This window comes from Sitodiplosis mosellana, unplaced genomic scaffold (assembly GCF_009176505.1).
Source record: "Sitodiplosis mosellana isolate CC-2019 unplaced genomic scaffold, AAFC_SMos_1.0 Smas_scaffold_6150, whole genome shotgun sequence".
In the NCBI taxonomy this organism is placed as follows: Eukaryota; Metazoa; Arthropoda; class Insecta; order Diptera; family Cecidomyiidae; genus Sitodiplosis; species Sitodiplosis mosellana.
In genome coordinates, this window is record NW_022601391.1 from 4749786 (window position 1) to 4769883 (window position 20098).

Genomic DNA, 20098 nt, shown 5'->3' on the forward strand with positions numbered 1-20098 from the left:
GCTGATTTGTTATATCGTACATACCTGTTCATATTAATGACATATATATATATATCGCTATCTATAGATAGCAATATTTTTGCATTCTATTTCTACAATTATCGCACACATAGATTTTTAACTTCTACGAAATTTTATTGAAAAAATTAAAACAAAGGAAAACATTGGGGAAAAATAAAACAGAATAAAATGAACGCATTACATACACGATTGAAGGTGTTTTAATTGATATTCTCACTCGTTGCCATTAACATTTATGTTAATTTCAAATGATGAAAGTCGGAAGAATGTTCGTTTTTTATTGGAATTCAATTCAAATCATATGTGTTCTTGGAGCCTTATAGTAGTAGTTTGTTTTTTTTTCTTTAATTTAAATATTCCAGCTTTTGATCATTTCGAAAATTTTCTGGATTTCGCTTAACCAGAGCTCTAAATCCAATTGATTCTCGGCCGAAATGAAATACGATTGAATACATCGGTTGCGGTCACGTTTTTCTGGGTCAACGGCATGCACAACGTCGATTTTGAAAGTTCGTGGTCGCGGACAAATTTCTCGATCAACAAGCAATGACTTTGTTCGATAGTTGCATTGGTCAAGATTCAAGGTTAAAATTGGTGATTGCTAAAGAAAAAGATAAGAAATCGTGTTTAATGAAATTTGAGTAGAAATGGGAATAACGAAATGAAATGAATCAAAAACAAAAAAAACGGAAAGAATAATTAAATTTGATCACAATCAATATCGAATGTTGCCCATAACTTACCGTATCATTCACGTCTTGTGGATAATTCCAGAAATTCATGGAGAATCCATCGATGCGACACCACAAACGATCCCACTTTTGCTTTGAATCGGCGATGTTGAGAAAACCATTGGCCTTGGAATCGAGGAAGTAGAGTTGCTCTTGGTATCCAATTTTGAGCGAATCACACAAAGTGTTGCCCTGACCACACAAAACGATGGCTGGTGATATAAGACCATATGAAGTGTACACGTACTTTCCATTTGAATTGCGCTGTAATTTTCGTGGCGAATGATACGACGACGAAACGTGCTTGCGCGACAGATTCGTTGACGTGAGCAACGTTTTTCCTTGCAAACGAAAACGTGAGGAATCACATTTTGGTATGAATGGCTCGGAACTCTGAAAACGAAGTTATAATTGACATTGTTTAGATCCGGAATAAGACAGTTTTTTTCTTGTTTTTTTTTTTAATAGTACCTTTTCAGTTGGCACATTTTTCCTAAGACGCAGTGCGTAGATTTCGACACGGATCTCAAAATCTGCCGTTAAATTATGGAATTGCATTTTCAAGTTATTGAATACGATTCGGTTGTCGGTGCGTTCCCTTGAGTCGGTAAATTCCACTTGGTCGCGATAAGAGCAAACACACAAGTAGAAATAATTGAAATGCGTATCGAATATTGTGTCAACCTTCAATTCGAATTCCATGTATTTGATAGTTAAAACACCTTCGCCCAAATCGTTCACCCTCTCAACCGTTTCGCCATCACTCTGCCACATTTCAATCAGTTTTTCCAAGGCTGAACACTCTTTGAGACTTGACATCAGCATCAATTGTTCGGCTTCTACCAACTCACGTGAATTATGAAATTCACTATTGGTTCGACACACTTCCAGCGCATTTAGAATGGATTTTCGCATCTCCTGCTGCTGACGAATCCGTTCGATCAAACTGTTCATTTTGGCTCCATTTGCCATACTTTCATTTGGCATGGTTTCAAAGCGGCTACAGATCGATTCGAATAATTTCTTTCGTTGCAAATCGGCGCTTGATCCACTTGACGACGTTGATGCACATGATTTCACCTCGCTCATTTCATCCGATCCGATTCCGTCGGTTGCGTAGCTGTCGTTTTTGCTAGCTGATTTTCGATCTAATCGAAACGAATTACGGAATTTGGTTTTAATGGCTTTTAAGCTTGGTGACATTTTCCGCAATGTTTTCGATGGCGACTCAATCTTGCTAAACGTTCGTGATGAGCTGGGCGAAGAACCTAATGAGTTGCAATTAGGCCGATTGAATGATACGAACTGGAAAAAAGGAAAATAAATTGTTTAGAAGTTGAATGCAATGTGATCAAAAGTGTAGAAAATACCTTGGCTGAGCCTTTCGACGAATTGTTATCCGTTAGACAGCTGCGGAATGCAATATTTGTGGCAAAATCATTTGATAAATCGGTTGAATCGCCCATTTCACTTGGCATGTACTCCAAGCTCGTGATTGTATCCTTAATTTCGCTATTCAAGTCATTGCCTCGGCTTAAACTTTCACAATAGCTGCCAGTTCCGACCGTATCAAAAGACAATGTATCCACAAAGTCACTCAAAGTTTTCCTCGGTCGATTGGAAACAATTTGCTGGCTTTTCCGATAGAATGACGAGCAGCCGCTATTCATATCGCTAGTCGCAATTGATTCGGAGCCAGAATTTGATTTGCGATCATGTTTGAGTGCGTCGACTTCATCGTAGCTAGTTTGATCCGGATCGTTCGTTGTTGCCGTTGTAAACATTTCATTCATTTTGAATTGGCATTCATCCAATTCGGATTGAACAACTGTTGCAAAGTCATTTATAAGACTCATGTCAAGCGACTCATAGCTCGAGCTCAATAGAAAACTTTTTTTGTCATCCGTTTCACCATCAACTTGATCTTCACTTTGTTCCGTCCTTGATTCAATCGTCTCCAAACTCCTCGTCTGCATCGAACCACGATTGACAGTGGCATATAAAATTTTAGGGTTATTATTTACCATAATATATTTGTTGGGCTTTGAATTGGCACGATCGTTTATGTACACTTCCTTCAGCTGAACTGCTTCCGATGGACAACTTTTGATTGCATTTACCTCATCCTCTCGGCAACTATGATACATTGTTTCTTGCACCTTTGTGGATCGTGTTGTTTCAATTTCAGCGTACAACGGTTCAGGCTCGTCGTGTAAATCGATTGTGGCAATTTGTTCGACTAATGAATCTTGTTCCAAAAGATCTCCGCTGCTTGTCGAAATGGTTCGATCTCGGCTGAACAGGCACTTTTTGGCGGATGGTGGTCGTTCATGTGTGTCCTCATCGATGTTACTGCTGCTACCCTGACCGTTTTCAATACGTTTCCTCATCTCAGATAGCATTTCACCCATTATCAATACTTTATTGTCAATTTCATCGTAATCGTTTGCTTTGTAATAGTGAGTGGATTCGTCTGTACTCGATCGTCGTTGCTTCTCCTTGTCTCGGCCTTTCATTTGAAACAGTTTCTTTGACGATTTTGCCAGCTTTAAAATCATCTTCGATGGAGATCGTTTGGCAATTTTCTCTTGTTCAGGTGGCAGATTAACAACCCGATCAAAATCAAATACCTCATCAGGCGTAGCATACTGTTCAGAATCATCAGTTGGCTTTGCCGCATCTGTCAACAGTCTCGAATTCGAAACTGCGGCTGTGCGCTTTGGACTTGGATTCAATTCAACGATATTCTGATTCAATTCTTTGGGCGTTAAATTCAACGACTTATGCACACGTTTCTGACACTTTTCCTGTGAAATTGTGTCACGATTATTGCAAACCGTATGATCACCATCTTTGAGTGGCGTTGAGAATATTTCCTCATTCGTTTCGTCGGTTTTCTTCTCTTTTTTGGCTGGACTCTCTTTTATTGATGGTTTTGTGAGAAGTCTCTTTGACGTTCCAATGAAAGTTTTTGTTCGCTTCAAAGCTGCCTTTCCGATACGTTTTCCAGTTTTGCCCAAAAACATATGTTGGGGCTTTTCTTTCTTCACTTTACAATGACAATTCTTGCAGAATGTGTCCGCTGGTTTCGATGTTTGATTGCTGACACGAACATCTGTGACTGGTGGTGCCTCAGTGCCCCGAAATTTGGCGTTATTGCCCGAGCTGCAAAAATCCTTGATTGGTGTGCTTAGATTGTTCTGTCGGCTTTCTGTTAAAACCGCTGAAAACCGTTCAAAATCTTTGGTTGATCGATTCGAACTATCGACGGTGTCGATGTCTTCTTTTGGCATACAAAAACCCATATTTTGCATTGAATTAGCTTGAGTGTCCTGTGTCGAACTGCTAAATTGATCGGCTGTAATGTAGTGAGATGTGGGTGGTTCGTTATTATCCCCGATGCTTCCAGGGCGAACCCATCCAAACTGAACCGATGTCTCTTCGCTGACATGTGGCGCATCATACTTTTGTGCATTATTATTGCATGGCATAACAAAACCCATCACTGTTGGATCTGGCCGATTTAATTCGGATATCGGAATGGTGGCGGATGACTCAAAACTTTGCTTCGAAAGTGGCGACGATGAGGAAGATGCGGTAAAACTACGTGGTGGTTTGATCGGTGCCAGTTCAGTCATTTTTTTCATTTCACGTTTGTGCATTTTCTCCTTCTCGGTAATTGCATAAGCCACATTCTGCAAAAGTGTTCGTCTCACACTTGTAATTGACTGTTGCTCAATGCGATGTGCTAACAGACGTCGGATTGATTTGCCCGTATACTTTGGACTGGCTTGCTGGAGTTTATCAAACACAAAATCATCACTGATAAATTTATTTCGAATATTCTGGGCATTTTTCTGACTTTTCGTTGGCTGGTTGTAGTAGTTTGGTTCACATTTTTCAGCCTCAAGCGACGATACAATATTATCGATGACATTTTTATCACAGCAAATTTGTGCCGATCGATTTAATGTTTCGTTGAAAATTTCCTCCGAGAATGTACTATCTATGATAATTTTCGGCTGAGTTCGTTTCTTCTGGCGGCGCTTGAATTCTTTGATTTTTTCTTTGTCTACTTCGATTTTCGACGTAACGATGCGATTTTCGCACAACTCCTGTTCAATGCATATCATCGGCACCAACGATTTTTTCACTGCGACCATTTTACTCTCTTTACGACTCTTATTGGAATGTGTGTGTTTAACTGCGTTAGTAGTTTGAATATCATTTAACTCACTTTGGTTACGCTTACTCGTTTCAATATCGACATTTTCTTCGGACAAATGATCGTCTTCTTCACTCGGCACCTGAATTTTTTCCGTTGAAAAATGCATATTTTCAGTGTCCGTAAAACTGGTGCAATTAAAATATTGACTCGTTTCCGATTGGTATTCAATGTCACTCTTTATTGAAAAAAAACTATTGTCATCGTCATCACTACTACTGCTGCTACTATTAGTTTCGGATTCGTTGATCGATTCAACATCAAAATCATTTTGATTGTCACCATCGAGCGTTTGTTTGGCATTTGCATCACTTTCACTACACAATGTCGCATAATCACTGACCGTTGTGTCGCTCTCTTCACTTGATTCGCACGTATTTGTCAAATAATTGTCGATGACTTGTGGAGGTTGTTGCTGTTGTTTAGTAGTTTTTTGATCGGGAACCGTTTTTGTTCTGATTGTTATGGTAATTTTGCGCGAATTGGTTTGGTATGTATTTGTTTCGGTTTCACTAGTGCGAGTCTGAACAGCATTATTGGTACATGCACAATTTAATCTGGATTTTGTTTCATTCTGTATCACATTTTCACAATTAGCATTTCGTTCGATTTGTCGATTCGGCTCAATTTGTCTATTTTCAGTGAGTGGAAATGATCTGCATTTTCTTTTTGCCGGAAATTTCGGTGATTTTTTCGACCAATCGTTCGTTTTACACAGACACTTTTTGTTTTTGCCGTGATGCGACGTTGATGTTGTTTCAATACTGTTCGCATTGCTTCTGCAGTGCATGTAGCTGCCGCTGCTGCTGCTGTCCGTCATGTCAAAATAACCGTTATTGAATGATATCTTTCTGTACATTTCGCATTCACGATTGCGCATGTTTTCAATGACCAAATTCGTTTCACTATTTACATCGCTCGAATCACTATAGTCCGTTATTGCGAAACGTTTGCATAAGCCTCGTTTTGAATTAATGTTGTGTTGATGGTCCTCGTTTGCTTTCTGATTACAACAACTGGACAATGGTGCTTTGTTTTCCAAACTATTGCGCGTGCTGCGTCGACTAAATTTGTGCGTTATTTGTTCATGTGATTTGCTCCATGCCGTCGCATTGCCTAGGCGACGATGATGTTGCTGTTGCTGTTGTGTGCTATTTGAACCGTTCGCTTTACAGATCGTGTCGCATCTGTTTTTTGTATCTAACACATTCAAATGTTCGTGCTGTTGTGAGGTCTGTTTTGAATTATCAAAACTTTTTCTTAATTGTCTGTTTTTCTCCGTCAAACGATTGCCGCTGTCAAAAGTATCGTTTGTTTTATGCACAAAATCAGTCGTTGCTTTCCTTCGTTGTTGTTGGTGTTGTTGTTCAACATGCATTTGATTCAACTGTCGATACCCTTTAGCTTTGCTGTCACTCTTATTGGCGTCGACGAGTAATTTGTTCGACGTTGCTACTACATCGCTGTCAGTAGTGATGACTGTTGATATGGCCGTATGATACTCATCCGAATCGTTTTCCACAGACGCTTTTTCGTCGTCACCGTTATTGCCTCTTGCGCTGGCTGGAAAATTCAGAATAGATACAGACAAAAATTAATTTTTGTTTATAAACATATACACACACATCGAAGATAATGTGATATTGTAAAGGAAGCAAGTCAAGTGTTTTCGATGCCTGCCCACTTAAATATTATGACTTCCATTAAAAGATACGATCTCTTTTTACGAGGAACTGAAATCCAGACAATCGGTTTCTATTTCGGATAAATGTATTCGAATAAAGATTCCTAACCATTTCAATTGAGAAAATTTAAAATGCGAGATGCAATCAGAAACACGAGATGATTTTAAGAAAATGAGAAGAAATACACTTAATTTCGCAACGCTCATTTGTAGCATTGGGATATATATGTCGATTCGTATTCATTTCAATAAAATAATTGAATAAATGCCATTGCGAGACATGTGACTACGCAAATAATGCCCACTTATTCAAAAAAAAATCCACACGAGCCATTTAAGACTGGATGCACGCGCTCGCGCCTCTGTATCTTTCTGTCTCTCGCTCACTATCTCGTGCGTCGTATTTACCTTGGTCATATTGCAGATTGTTGTTTAACAGAGATCGATGCAATGGATCCAAAATCGCAAGTATGGCTGGATTTGGATTTTTCACTTGATCGTCACCACAGCCGACCATTCTTCTCTCGCTTGGTTCGACAACCATATTTTACTTCTAGCGGGAAAACGGAAAATTATAAACCAGACGGAACGACAACGTTTTAACAACAATCGCTGCTAATGAATTAATCAGTGGGGACTCGACGAAGCTCAATATTGGCTCAAGAGATTTTATCACGGAACAAGTGTGGCGAACAAGTGTCAACAAACTGCTTTAATACTCAAACAAGCTCTCACGACCACATATTTAGTCGACAATGTAATCAATAGAGGGGAAAAATAGACGACCAAAATAGAGACGATAGCCGTATTTGGAATACAAAACAAATAAATGTCTGTTTAGTTTTGGAACGACCATGTGTTCACACAACGGATTGACAATCAGTTCAGCCATTTTTGGCATATTTTCGAATTTTCGTTCATTTCAACGAATACATTTTCTGAGTACTTTGAGTTCATTATCGAAATAGGCGTTTTTTCTGCTTTCAAAATTAAACTCTGTTGCTATTCTGTTCTTTGTTTCCTTTTTTTTCAAACAACAAGTAATAAAGCATATTTTTTTGTTGCAACACTTTGTGATCATCACCAACATGCATCACGTTCTTTTTGAAGCAAAAAAGAGTAACAAGTGTTTGAATACGTGAAAAAAATGCCCTTTTTCCAATTTTATTTTCATCGTCCGTTCTCGTTTTTCTTCTGTTCTTCTGCACTATATGCACATGTTTTTCTTTCCTTTTCAGACTTTCTGAACGAACAACAAATTGGATATGCATACTTGAACGTTGTAACAACCAAATACGGATCGGTCACTGCTTTCAGATTTCCACCACAACTGAAACACCATTTTCGATCGATGTGATTCGAAACAATTTTTTTTTCATTTTTCTCTTCCTCTTTCAAATTGCTTGTCGTATTTTATATTTTTCTGTCACTCAGATTTGTTTATCTAATCTGTCGATGAATGAGAGACAAATGCCAGAACGAAAATCTGTTGAGCAGGTAGCTGAAAATAACTTGAATGCGGACCACACTGTTTACATTTCGAATACAAATGAACCAAATAATGAAATATTATCACATGCAATTTTTATTCTGTATCAGTCTTTTCCTCCCCCTTTTTATTTCCATTCATTTATCTCAAGCATAAAAACGGAAAACTGATGAATGAAGAACGAACCCGAGTCTCAGAAGATTTATTTATTCGACACACATACGGATTACACAAGATTAGTTTTTTATTCAATTCAATTTTTGGATCGAATCATGCGACACTTGCACGTATCGTCGAAAGCGATAGCAGTAACAATAGTTAGACGCTGATACAAAATATGATTTATCTCTACTTATTGCATAGTATTGATATAGTTTGTACTGCGTTGACAGTTTTGTTTTCGTCAATATTCGCTTTTTTCACATTTTATTCGTTCTGGCTGGCCGTCTAGTAGTCAATGAATAAATTCAATCCTATTTAAGCAAATACACAAATTTGAACAGTGTTCGTTTTGAAAGCAAAGCCAGCAACGTTTCGAAATGGAACGTGGCATGAGATAATACATAAAGCAAAGGATTTATCTTCGATTGTTGTACTTTACTTTCGAAACGAATATGCACTTGAGAGGAACACACTGTAGAAGTGCTGACTAACCGAATGACTTCGACTCACTGTATGATGTGCATACACAGTTTTTTTACATTCCATGAAATTTTCGTTTCAAATTCCGTATTGAAACGCTATCACATTCGTTTAATCGCACCATATCGTCGCATTTCAGCAACGGTATCCCGTCATTTTCGCTCTCTTTTTTGCAAGACAGTGTTGTGTTCTAATTTGTACGCGTTGTTACATGAAAATGACCATAGTTGATATAAACTGCGTCGCAAAATGTAGAAAAAACATGTGTGTCGTCCCCGATGAATAAAAAATGCTCATTGGTTTTTGAAAAGAAAAAAATGAAGAGAGACAGCGAAAAATATTCCATAAACAAAATACTTTATTTATGTCGAAGTCCGTGAAATTGTTTTTTGTTTTGAATCATGCGTATTTGTGATGGCAATCGGAAATCGAATCGATTACAAATATCCATCGGACACACAGCGCAGAAGAAAAAATTTGTTTCGAAATGGGAAATAAATATGCATAAATTTCCATTTCCATTCGTACGCATACGATAAAAACGATACAGAAAACCATTAAACAATAGACATCAAAACGAAGCTATTTTATGGGTTTATTTCGAAAACGGAGACCGCATTTAAATTGTACATTGAGTCCGATGCATAAATGCACGGAATTTGCATTTAAATACATGGAAAATTGTGCTGAGAATAGCATTTCATTTAAATTCACAGTTTTATTTTACCAACACGGATTTCTGGAGCTCGACGTTTTTTTCATTCGGTTTTTGTTGTTGGCGCAAAAAAACGGTGTTAATTTCCAGACATAGTTAAATCTTGTTGCCTCATCCGAAAAATAACCGTTGACGTAAAACTACACCAAAATGCCTTTGTATTGAGGTCAATTAAATAGCCCGTATACTGAAAATACGAATGCGGATATTACGCGTCATACTGGATCAAACAGACGAAAAAAGTACACAAGCACACATACACACCATATCGTACGCAGCACAATCACAGGCCATCGAAATTGGAATCAATGAAACTCAATTTTAACTAATTCTCTTCTGTTGTGCGGCTGATCTCACATTCATTTGACTAACACTCTGGTCCCAATATTCTGACAAATCTATTTTTTCATCACACAGTTATGACTTTCAATCAAACTAATAAAAATATGAAATATTATACGCACTTATGAGAAGGGAAACGTTTGATTGCTACCGTTTTTGTATTACAACTAACTCAGATCGATCGTATGCAATGTTTGGATATGTTTTGATGGTAAAGTATTTTTTTACATAACGTTTCATCAAATACTGGTCCATATATCTCTCTATATGTTGATTGTATCACATTTGATCTTCTCAATTGCAACACAAATCACTGGTTCTAAACCGATTTGCAATTGAAATTAATTGTATAATAACGACTTTCACGGTTACAACTTGGTTAGAAGAATTGTATTGAAAATCGTGTTGGTGCGCGCAAACAAATAAAATGTTTCAGTTAATGTTGCTGTTCAAGCGTAATATCGTCACCACTTTGCTTCTGAAATGACAATGAGCACGTCGTCATGTTCTGGGCATTAGAGCTTCTGGTTTCTATTCATAGACCAATTAATGTGAAATGAAGGGAAAAAAACGTTAACATTTTTTCGCTATTCACTTGTTTCAACGTGTTTTCTTTCTTCATATCCATCATATTCTCTCTTCTCCTCAATTTTTTTTTCAATTGGATTTTGCATAAACTTAAAACAAGAAAGTGGCGAACACATGCAAAACAAAATACTGTGGATGTATCGCGCTAAATCATTGAACTCTTGTGATGGCTGTGCGTGCGCGCGCGAGTGCGAGGATATCAATGGCATCAGTTAATGATGACGATTATTCACGAAAAAGTGCCACATAACATAATGGCCGAGCGAGAATATTTAAAAAGAAGAACGTGCAAAATCAAGTTTACCGATTTGTTGTTTAAAGCCTTTTTCGTTTTTCTTTTGGCCTCTTGATTTTTATTTCGATGTGCTTGGGTTTTTTTTCTTCTTTTGCGCCTAACTGTGTTCGCTCATTCGTCTTTCGCTCAATGTTTCGGCTTGACAAAAATCGCATAAAAACACTAATCAAGTTTGTTTATATTGTTCATTATGTGACCGGTCGAAACGAGTGGACGAAGACCAAATAAAATGGAATGATGTGTAGTTTGTGACCGTGCCCGACCAGACGAAATACATTGAGTGAGAGTGTGTACGTGAGCGGCGAATATATCGAATGCCAAATCTACCTCATGCTTCATTGTGAAGCATGTGTGGCTCGTGCTGGTTTTTTTTTCTTCCATCATCCGCGTTTTCTCTTTTCGTTCTGTTTCTCATTCTTTCACTTTGGTCCGCACGGCCACAGATTCGTGTGCCGTCGCGAATAACTCGGCATTTTATATACAACAATGTGCATGCGCGTATCAAAAAGGAACATTTTATATATAAGGCAATCGCGCATGCACGTTCGATGCATATGCACAAGTATGCAGACAACCCATTTTTTATGATTTCCAGTTAAGTCGCGTATTTCTCGCGTATTTTGCCTTCACAGCACCACACATTTAAATGACAGGATTTTGTGGCCTGTTTATTGTTGTTGTCGTCATTGCCGTGGTGGCACAGTGCACAACGGAGTATATAGAGGAGTCGAGCCACAATTAAATGGAAAGTACTACACACACAGGCAACAACGCTCGTTCTATAGCGCATCTACACTAACCAAAAATAAAACGATCGTATTCCAAGGCACGCAAGCAAAAACTTTGCTCACTTTTTATGTTTTGTTCGCCGAAAAAATGTGGCCGCAATTCGAACATGCGCCACAAATTAATTAACCACAAACATTTTTCCCAAAATGATAACGCGTGCAACAATTATTTTGTCCGCTTTTAATACACTCATCCATTCAATCAACCGTCATCAACTAACACTTCATTAACAAATCTCAAACATTTATCGACGCATTGAGATAGCAACGGCTGCTTACCATTCATTGTTGACCACATCAAAAAAAAAAATAGTTAAAATAAAACTTAAAATTGCATTTTTGGTCAGACGAAACAAACAGAACAAAACTAATTCACTAAATTAATTGAAACAAGAACGAATTGCACGGTCACACAGAAAAACAGACACAACGATATTGAAATAAGTGTATTTGATCCTCGGCCGATGCGAACACAAAAAGTACGAACAACGCATAAACAATAGCCCGTCTGCATGCAATGCCCTACTGCGTGAGGTCGTACTGCATTGGCGAATTGCGCTCAAAATAACAAACCAACGAGTAAATTCAAATCGCATTCAAAATTTGACGTTTAACGTTCGTTTATCGGCTTCATGTGTGTTGTTGACGCACACACACACACGATGACAGTTCGGCGAAACTCATATAAATGCTTTCAAAGAAACAGAGACGTAGTAGCACAACGAACTGTTGAATCGATTTGCAGATGTATCGAATGTTTCCTTGCTTTTGAGCATTGAGTTTTTGATTTCAGTGGATGTTTTTCTCTCTCTTAAATTTTCATTCATCTCAAATGGATTTTTTAAAATATACTTTCATTTTGTCATTGGAAAGGCAATGCAAACTGCAATAGACGGAAGTACTAGATTGTATAAGCGAATGCAGAAAATGAACTTTTCATTGCATTCAAATAAAAGAACGATGAGCGATAAATATTGGTTTAAATATTGAAATCAAAATGATAGATTTCTTTTTTATGCAGAAATTGATTAATTAGTAAATCAAATGTGTTCATTTCGATTGTTCAATGATTTTCATATTTACACAGACATAAACACTGACAATGTATTTCATGTTATTTCGATGGCACATAATTCAGTAATTCATTGTAATCACTTTCGTTGAGCAAATAATTACTCAGATAAAGATGCAAAATTATTTCGGCGTCAACAGAAATCGAAATGTGTTACTTGCATGTCTAAGTAATTATTTGCTCAACGAAAGCGATTAAGATAAATTGTTGCAACATTTACTATTAAAATGATGGGATGGAATGAATTTTTTCAACCAATTATTTTTCATATTCTCTAGTGTTTATGTCCAAGCGATAAACAAACTAAAATGCTCTTCAAAAATCGAAATCATCAAATAACCGAATAATACAATGGTGTCTATTTATCTCAGGACACGCGTTGAAAACAACGCGAACCAATATCATTTTAACGATTATGTGGTCATTTGTGTTTACATCACGGCAGGAAGAAAATGCAATTCTCATTTCAATTTCAATTGATATGTTTTGTTTATATAAAATGCTACGAATTGCTTTGCTAAGCGTTGCGGTTCTTTCAAATGTTTATGTCTACCCATGCCATGAACAATTTTGGCCTTCGTCATTATTCTTTCGATAAATTGTCGCCGAGGAGAAAAGAACTTTTTAGTTTTGATTTTAGTTATAGTTCAGATCTGAAGTCGAGAACACCGTGTAAATTCAATTCGAAATAGAAAAACGGTTAAAATATAGAGTCTAAAATACATATATTTTCTACGTGTAACGTGAAGTAAAATTTTCACCAAGAAATAGCCAAAACGATGTCAACGGAAAATGGAATTTCATTTCGTGCACAAATTATGAAAAGTCTGTGTTTAAACAGTGATAAGGCTGATATTTTCTTTGTGATTCACGAAAATGGGCAGCAAGAACGCATTTCAGCACACAAATGTATTTTGGCCTGTGGCAGCCCAGTATTCAACACAGTCTTCTATGGCGATCAACCGAAGCAAGAGACAGAAATACCCATTACTGATTCGTCTGCAGCTGCATTCAAACTCTTCATGCAATTCTTTTATTTGGACACCGTGTGTTTGTCGTATGACAATGCAATTGAGGTGCTACAATTAGCTCAAAAGTTTCAAGTTATCGAATGTTTTGAAACTTACGCTCGCTTTATGCAACGCCATTTGAAGATCGACAATGTTTGTAGTGCATTCGCTGTGGCCAATACGTTCAGCCAGCAGATGACGAATTTCCTTCAGGTGTGTCGTGAATATATCGCCAATAACCTCCAAGCAGTGCTTGAAACAGACAACTTTCGATGCTGCCCAACGGAAATTCTAAAGGAAATCTTGGAAATTGCTCGCGAGAAAAATTACAATCGCATCAAAATTTTCAGCGCAGCTATGAATTGGTCGAGTCACGCATGTGAAAAGAAAAACATCAACAAAGAATTGTCGAAAAATTTGCGACATCAGTTGGGTGATGTTTTCAACCTTATAGCATTTGATCAAATGACTTTGGATGAGTTTGCGCAATGTTTGACAAAACGCAGCAATCTCTTTGAATCGGTTGAACTGGAAAAAGTAATCATAGCAATAGCTAAGGCATCAAACAAGAAACGACGATCTTCCAACGCTGACCGAAACGATGAAAATCCACAAAAAAAAAATGTACGGAAATAAATCCGAGAAATGACATATATTATTGCTTTAAGCAATACCGATTTTTCCATTTTCATGATTTAAACAATTTTATAACAAACTGATTGAAAAAGCCAGACATCATGTGTCTTAAGTAAACAGTTGAAAAAAAAAGTGCTCAAAAATAGAAAAATTTCATGAAATGATAAATGTTATTTGTATCATATTGTGAATAGAAGCAATTGATTTTTGAAAACCGTTTTCAGTTAATTTACAGAAGTAACTCGATCTATTGAAAAAGTATTTTATAGCATTTAGATAATCTACTGTACTATCATTGTCCATTTATCAAGCATTTCATTAAAAAGATCTTTTTTTCCTATATTTTGCAAGCAATGAGTACTTCTTTATTACGCTGCAGCGTAATCATGATAAAATGAAACACAAGGTTTGATTTGCGGACGATTTTGGGAAAATGGCACAATCGATATGGATTTTGCCTATTGTTTTGCTTTACTTCTTTGAATTTTAGTTCCGATTGAATTGTAGCACCATTGGTAATATTCACGTAACGTAACACTAATAGCAGCTTTCTTTTGATTTTGCAAACTGTCAACACCGCGTATTTTGTTGACTAGATAAGTGTATTATAATGTGCAATTCAATTGTTTGGGAAAATGTAAGTATTCGAGACTGTTCACATGAATTTGTCCTACAACTAGTTTTCCATATTGGGTTTGTATATATTTGTTTTATTTTTATGTTCTGGAAAAATAGTAAAAATGAAAATGCACCAGCAAAGCACTTCCAAAGTCAAACTATACGAAGCAATCACGGATTCACTATACTGACGTGATGAAGCAGCTGATGTGAATTTCATTTTCAAGGAAGGATTTGAATGCGCTCCGGCAAAATGATTTTGGCTTCGGGTAGCAAAGTTTTTATGGCAATGTTTTACGACGATCCGAAAGAAAATGAAGACATTTTCATCGCTGATTTATCAAGTGGAGCGTTTAAAGGAGTTTTACAAATTTTCTATTTGAATACGGAGTTGGACGTACGATAACATTAAAAGAATGCATGAAAATCGGCGCCAAGTTTTTAGAGCTTAATTAGACCGTCGAAGATTCCTGCTTTACAATCGGGCTGGTCATATGATTTGGTTTGACAACCTTGATCATTTCTTGTAAAAAACGTATCGAAAGAAATATTCTCGCTGTTGAAACTCTAAGTGAACTGCTATTCGATGCGAAGAAGAAGACATGGATAAAGAAAATGCACAAATGTTTCGTTCTCATACATGAATTTTATGATTGCGTAACAAAACAAGCGAATCTATTTGACGCCGTCATAGATTCTGACACCAAAAATTTCAGATAGGGTCAGACCAAAAATTCATGATGAGGTCAAACAAATTATTAATTCTATCTACGAGAATTCCACACGAAACCGAACAAGAATAGGATTTCACCTCTCCGATTTTGCTCAAACTTGGTATATAAACTTGTTATGGCCAAAAACTCGCAAAGCCAAAAAATTGGGGTGACCTTCTCCACCTGATTAAAAATTAGGGTGACTCGTATTTTGCGAAAAATTGACTAAAGCACTTTTTTCACATTTTTCCAAGGGGCGAATTACTACTGAAAACCGGTTTTCAGTACTTTTCAGTATCAAGAAAAAATTCAGTTGTTTTCAGTACTTTCTGTCAATTCAGTAGTGATTCGCCCCTTGCATTTTTCACTATGAAAAGTGTGGTACAAACTTTCAAAACTATATGCATGGATAAATAGATAATCGATGGAGCTACAAAAAAATCTTTACGACCACCCCATCCGGGCCCATTCAGGCCCTGAAATATGGGTTCAAAGTATAAAAGGTGGAAAATCCCATTTTTACGGGGGTCAAGTGGCCGTTTTTTAAAAAGAGGCTTAAACGTTAGCCCACCTCGAATTCTTCAATTTAACGAACAGAAATCACGTGTGCTACCCAGTCCCTGATTCAGGAGAAAATTATGTGTGTTGTAATTTTTTCATGGTTTTTCGACTATATAGATTTTTTTCACACCGAATATGTGGTCTGACGATGGTGATGTGTTCTGATAAAATGCTCAACAGACTCCAACAAATCAAATAATAGCATTGGTTGGGGCCACCCCCCCTTCGGAAGAGCAGAGTAGGCTCAAAAAGTGGAAAAATCACAAAAAATCACTACTTAGGGGTAAAAACAGGGCAGAAACCCGCTTTTAGCCCCAAACCACTATGATATTCGGAAAGCTCGTAAAAAATCCTATTCACGTGTACAACATTTTAACTTCATGAAATCCTCTCTTCTGCCCCAAATCGAGGTCGGCAGTTTGAAAAAACGTGCTCCTGCAAGTATGCAACCATTTTCAACTGCTTCTTAGGCACCAACGCAGGAGTAGTGTGCTCTCAAAATGTAGCGTCTGGTCTCTAGTTTCTTTTGGCATATAACTTATATATATCTTATATGGCTCAAATTTGGCACTAGAGAGGTTAATATTGAAGAAAAAGTGTGAAAAAATCGCACAATCTCAGCACAACTGCCCAAAAGGAGGCATTGGACCTTATTTTCGGACAAAAATGATAGCAATTTCGAATTTCTCCTAGAAATTTAGCCAAAGAATGATCATACTAAAATTTGTTTTAAACTTTACCATCAATTCAAATATAGCTCGGATGCTCAAGTGTTGATATATAACAAAATCAACTACCAGTATGTGATTGAACTTCTTAATCGGCAACATCAATCGGAGTACCATTCGAAGTCTCGATTCAATTTTGGACAGGTCAGTTGTGCTGAGATTGTGCGATTTTTTCACCCTTTTTCTTCAATATTAACCTCCTTAATGCTAAATTTGAGCCATATAAGATATATAAGTTATATGCCAAAAGAAACTAGAGACCGTGCGCTTCATTTTGGAAGCCACTACACCTGCGTTGGTAAATTGTAATTCACGCGCTTTGAAATATTTGCCGACCACTTATTGCATCGTTTTGCATGTTTCAGCAAACGAACGCAAATCTTTTAGCAGCAAATAGTTGAATATTGTGTGAAAACAATCGACATTTAATTTGAAAATATTCGGCGCTGCTTCTTTGTTGCAATAATTTGAAGTGCCAGCATCACTGCTATCTCGTTCATGTTCATTGTTTTCAAGAGTTTCTGATGAAATTTCATTATTATCCATTTTTTCATAATTTTGTAACAAGAATTTACTTAACGTTTGAAATCATCACGAAGACATTTGTCATCGAAGCAAGTGAAAAATTAAAATTAAATATATTTACAGTTTTATTAATTTAAAAAATATATTCGGTCTATTTTTATTTTGTAATATTGTTAAAATAATTTTTTTTACGTATTATTTCGTTGAAATTTGATGATTTATTTTGGTTCTAGCGATGGAAGCTTCATATTGTATTTCAAACTACAATCATTCTGAAATGACGTGGCTCGAAATTGAAACTTCATTAATTTGCTTGTGATGCACATTACACACAACATTATCAATGTTACATTAATTTCTGTGTATTAATAACGTACGATTTGTCAAAAGGATGTGGTTTGTTTGACAGTACCAAGTATCAGCTGCTTATTGTGGTATGATAATTTAATAAATGATTTTCAATTTATATGTTTTTTGGATTAATCATTTCATACTGGTATTCAATACTTAGGTAAATGTCACTGCCCCCCCCCCCGGTCGGAAAAATGAAAAACCAATTCCAGATTCGGACTCTGGGGAGTTTGTACTCACCGTATGCAAATTTCTAGAGTTTGTACTCTCACTGGGCCCGAGTACAAACTCGGCAAAGTTGAAAATTTTGAAAAAACGGCCATTTTGTATGGCGACTTTATCTCAGAGGCCGAATGTTGATGTTCTGAGGTCATTTTCATATGATTTTGGGTTAGTAATGACCGTGTGCAAAGCCGCAAAGTTTGTACTCTCACCAGGCCCGAGTACAAACTCCTCAAAGTTTAAAATTTTGTCAAATTTCGGAAATAAAAAAACAACGAAAAAATTTAATGTCAGAGGCCGAATGTTATTGTTCTCGGGACATTTTCATATGATTTGGAGTTTGTACTGGCCGTGTGCAAAGCCGCAGAGTTTGTACTCTCACCCAGTCCGAGTACAAACTCGTCAAAGTTTAAAATTTGTCAAAAGCGGTACTATTGTATTCTGTATGGGAAGTACTCAAAATAACCACTTTTCAGGAGTTTGGTCAAGGCAAACTGCTATTATTTTTCAAAAAAAATTATAGTCATTGAAAAAACTGAATACCTGATTCCCCATAAATTTTGTTTAAAAGCGACAATTCTTCATAAAACAACCAAATGGCTGATGAAAACTCACTTATGATGGACTGATGTGATTCTATTTCCACATAATTTTTGACGAGGAATCAATTTAGCTTTCACTCGATATATCATACAGATAAAACCATTTTGTACACAAATAGGCATATTTCCTGTGTTTTTATGAGAAAAATAAATTATTGTACAACGTCCACATACGTGGACGAAATGAAATCTTCGATCAAGCATGATGCATCGAGATTTTAGCCATACATTGTAATATTCGGTAAGTGCCACTGAAAAAATATTCCTACTTATTTAGTGCGTGAGACGAATGGTGACTCATTTAGTGAGACGCACGCGGATGGGAAGCGGGCAACACTCCATACGAACGAACGATATAGCGCGCATACATTTCGTCACTCCGTCGATAGAATACGGACACAAACACAAACACAAACACGTAGTACCCATTGACTCTATGTTCTAATTGCGCGTATCCCTTTCGCTTTGCTTCATCTCATCCGCATGCGTCTCACTCACTAAATGAGTGACCATGCGTCTCACGCACTAAATAAGTTTAAATATTTTTTCAGTGGCACTCATCGAATATTACAATGTATGATTTTAGCAATATGTCAATTCAAAGAAAAGCACGGACAACAAACCAAAAGTCATGAAACTTGGTGATGTGCGCACGACAAACCAAACGGAACAACCTGTTTGCTAATTTCTTCAGTAGCAACTATGATGACTCAACGACTCAAGACGCTCAGCGATCGTCTACCGATGAGTCACAGCAATCTGAGGATTTCCAGCTCGACATCAATTTTGTGCTTGAAGAGCTACAAGCTGTGAACACCAGGAAAAGAACGGGTCCCGATGGTATGCCTTGACCAAACTCCTGAAAAGTGGTTATTTTGAGTACTTCCCATACAGAATACAATAGTACCGCTTTTGACAAATTTTAAACTTTGACGAGTTTGTCCTCGGGCCTGGTGCGAGTACAAACTCTGGAACTTTGCACACGGCCAGTACAAACTCCAAATCATATGAAAATGTCCCGAGAACATCAACATTCGGCCTCTGAGATGAAGTCGCCATACAAATTGGTAAAATTTGACAAAATGTCAACTTTGACGAGTTTGTACTCGGACTGGGTGAGAGTATAAACTCTGCGGCTTTGCACACGGCTAGTACAAACTCCGAATAACATGAAAATGACCTCAGAACATCAGAATCTAGCCTCTGACATTAAATTTTTTCGATTTTTATTTCCGAAATTTGAGAAAATTTTAAACTTTGAGAAGTTTGTACTCGAGCCTGGTGAGAGTACAAACTCTGCGGCTTTGCACACGGTCAATACAAACTCCAAATCATATGAAAATGTCCCGAGAACATCAACATTCGGCCTCTGAGATGAAGTCGCCATACAAAATGGCCGTTTTTTCAAAATTTTCAACTTTGCCGAGTTTGTACTCGGGCCCAGTGAGAGTACAAACTCTGGAAATTTGTATACGGTGAGTACAAACTCCCCCAAGTCCGAATCTGGAATTGGTTTTTCATTTTTCCGACCGGGGGGGGG

General features: G+C 37.2%; 2 protein-coding genes across 9 annotated transcripts; one reads left to right on the plus strand and one right to left on the minus strand.

Annotated features, from left to right (window-relative positions):
- Positions 1–114: 114 nt before the first annotated feature.
- On the minus strand, positions 115–12159 carry LOC129574129 (uncharacterized). 8 transcript variants are annotated; one of them, XM_055455600.1, is made up of 7 exons: positions 8805–8823; positions 8337–8597; positions 7070–7214; positions 2123–6540; positions 1224–2057; positions 765–1145; positions 115–622 (listed from the first exon to the last, which is right to left on the minus strand). In XM_055455600.1, the coding sequence occupies exons 3-7, from the start codon at positions 7203–7205 to the stop codon at positions 371–373; spliced, it is 6021 nt and encodes a 2006-aa protein (XP_055311575.1). In that variant the 5' UTR covers positions 7206–7214; positions 8337–8597; positions 8805–8823; the 3' UTR covers positions 115–370. The 8 variants fall into 8 exon arrangements, with proteins under 8 accessions (XP_055311575.1, XP_055311574.1, XP_055311569.1 ...); XM_055455599.1 differs by having other exon boundaries at positions 8337–8623; positions 8752–8820; XM_055455594.1 differs by lacking the exon at positions 8337–8597 and having other exon boundaries at positions 8805–8827.
- Positions 12160–13371: 1212 nt separating this feature from the next.
- On the plus strand, positions 13372–14238 carry LOC129574148 (BTB/POZ domain-containing protein 6-A-like). Its single transcript, XM_055455640.1, has one exon. The coding sequence runs from the start codon at positions 13372–13374 to the stop codon at positions 14236–14238; it is 867 nt and encodes a 288-aa protein (XP_055311615.1).
- The last annotated feature ends 5860 nt before the right edge of the window (positions 14239–20098 follow it).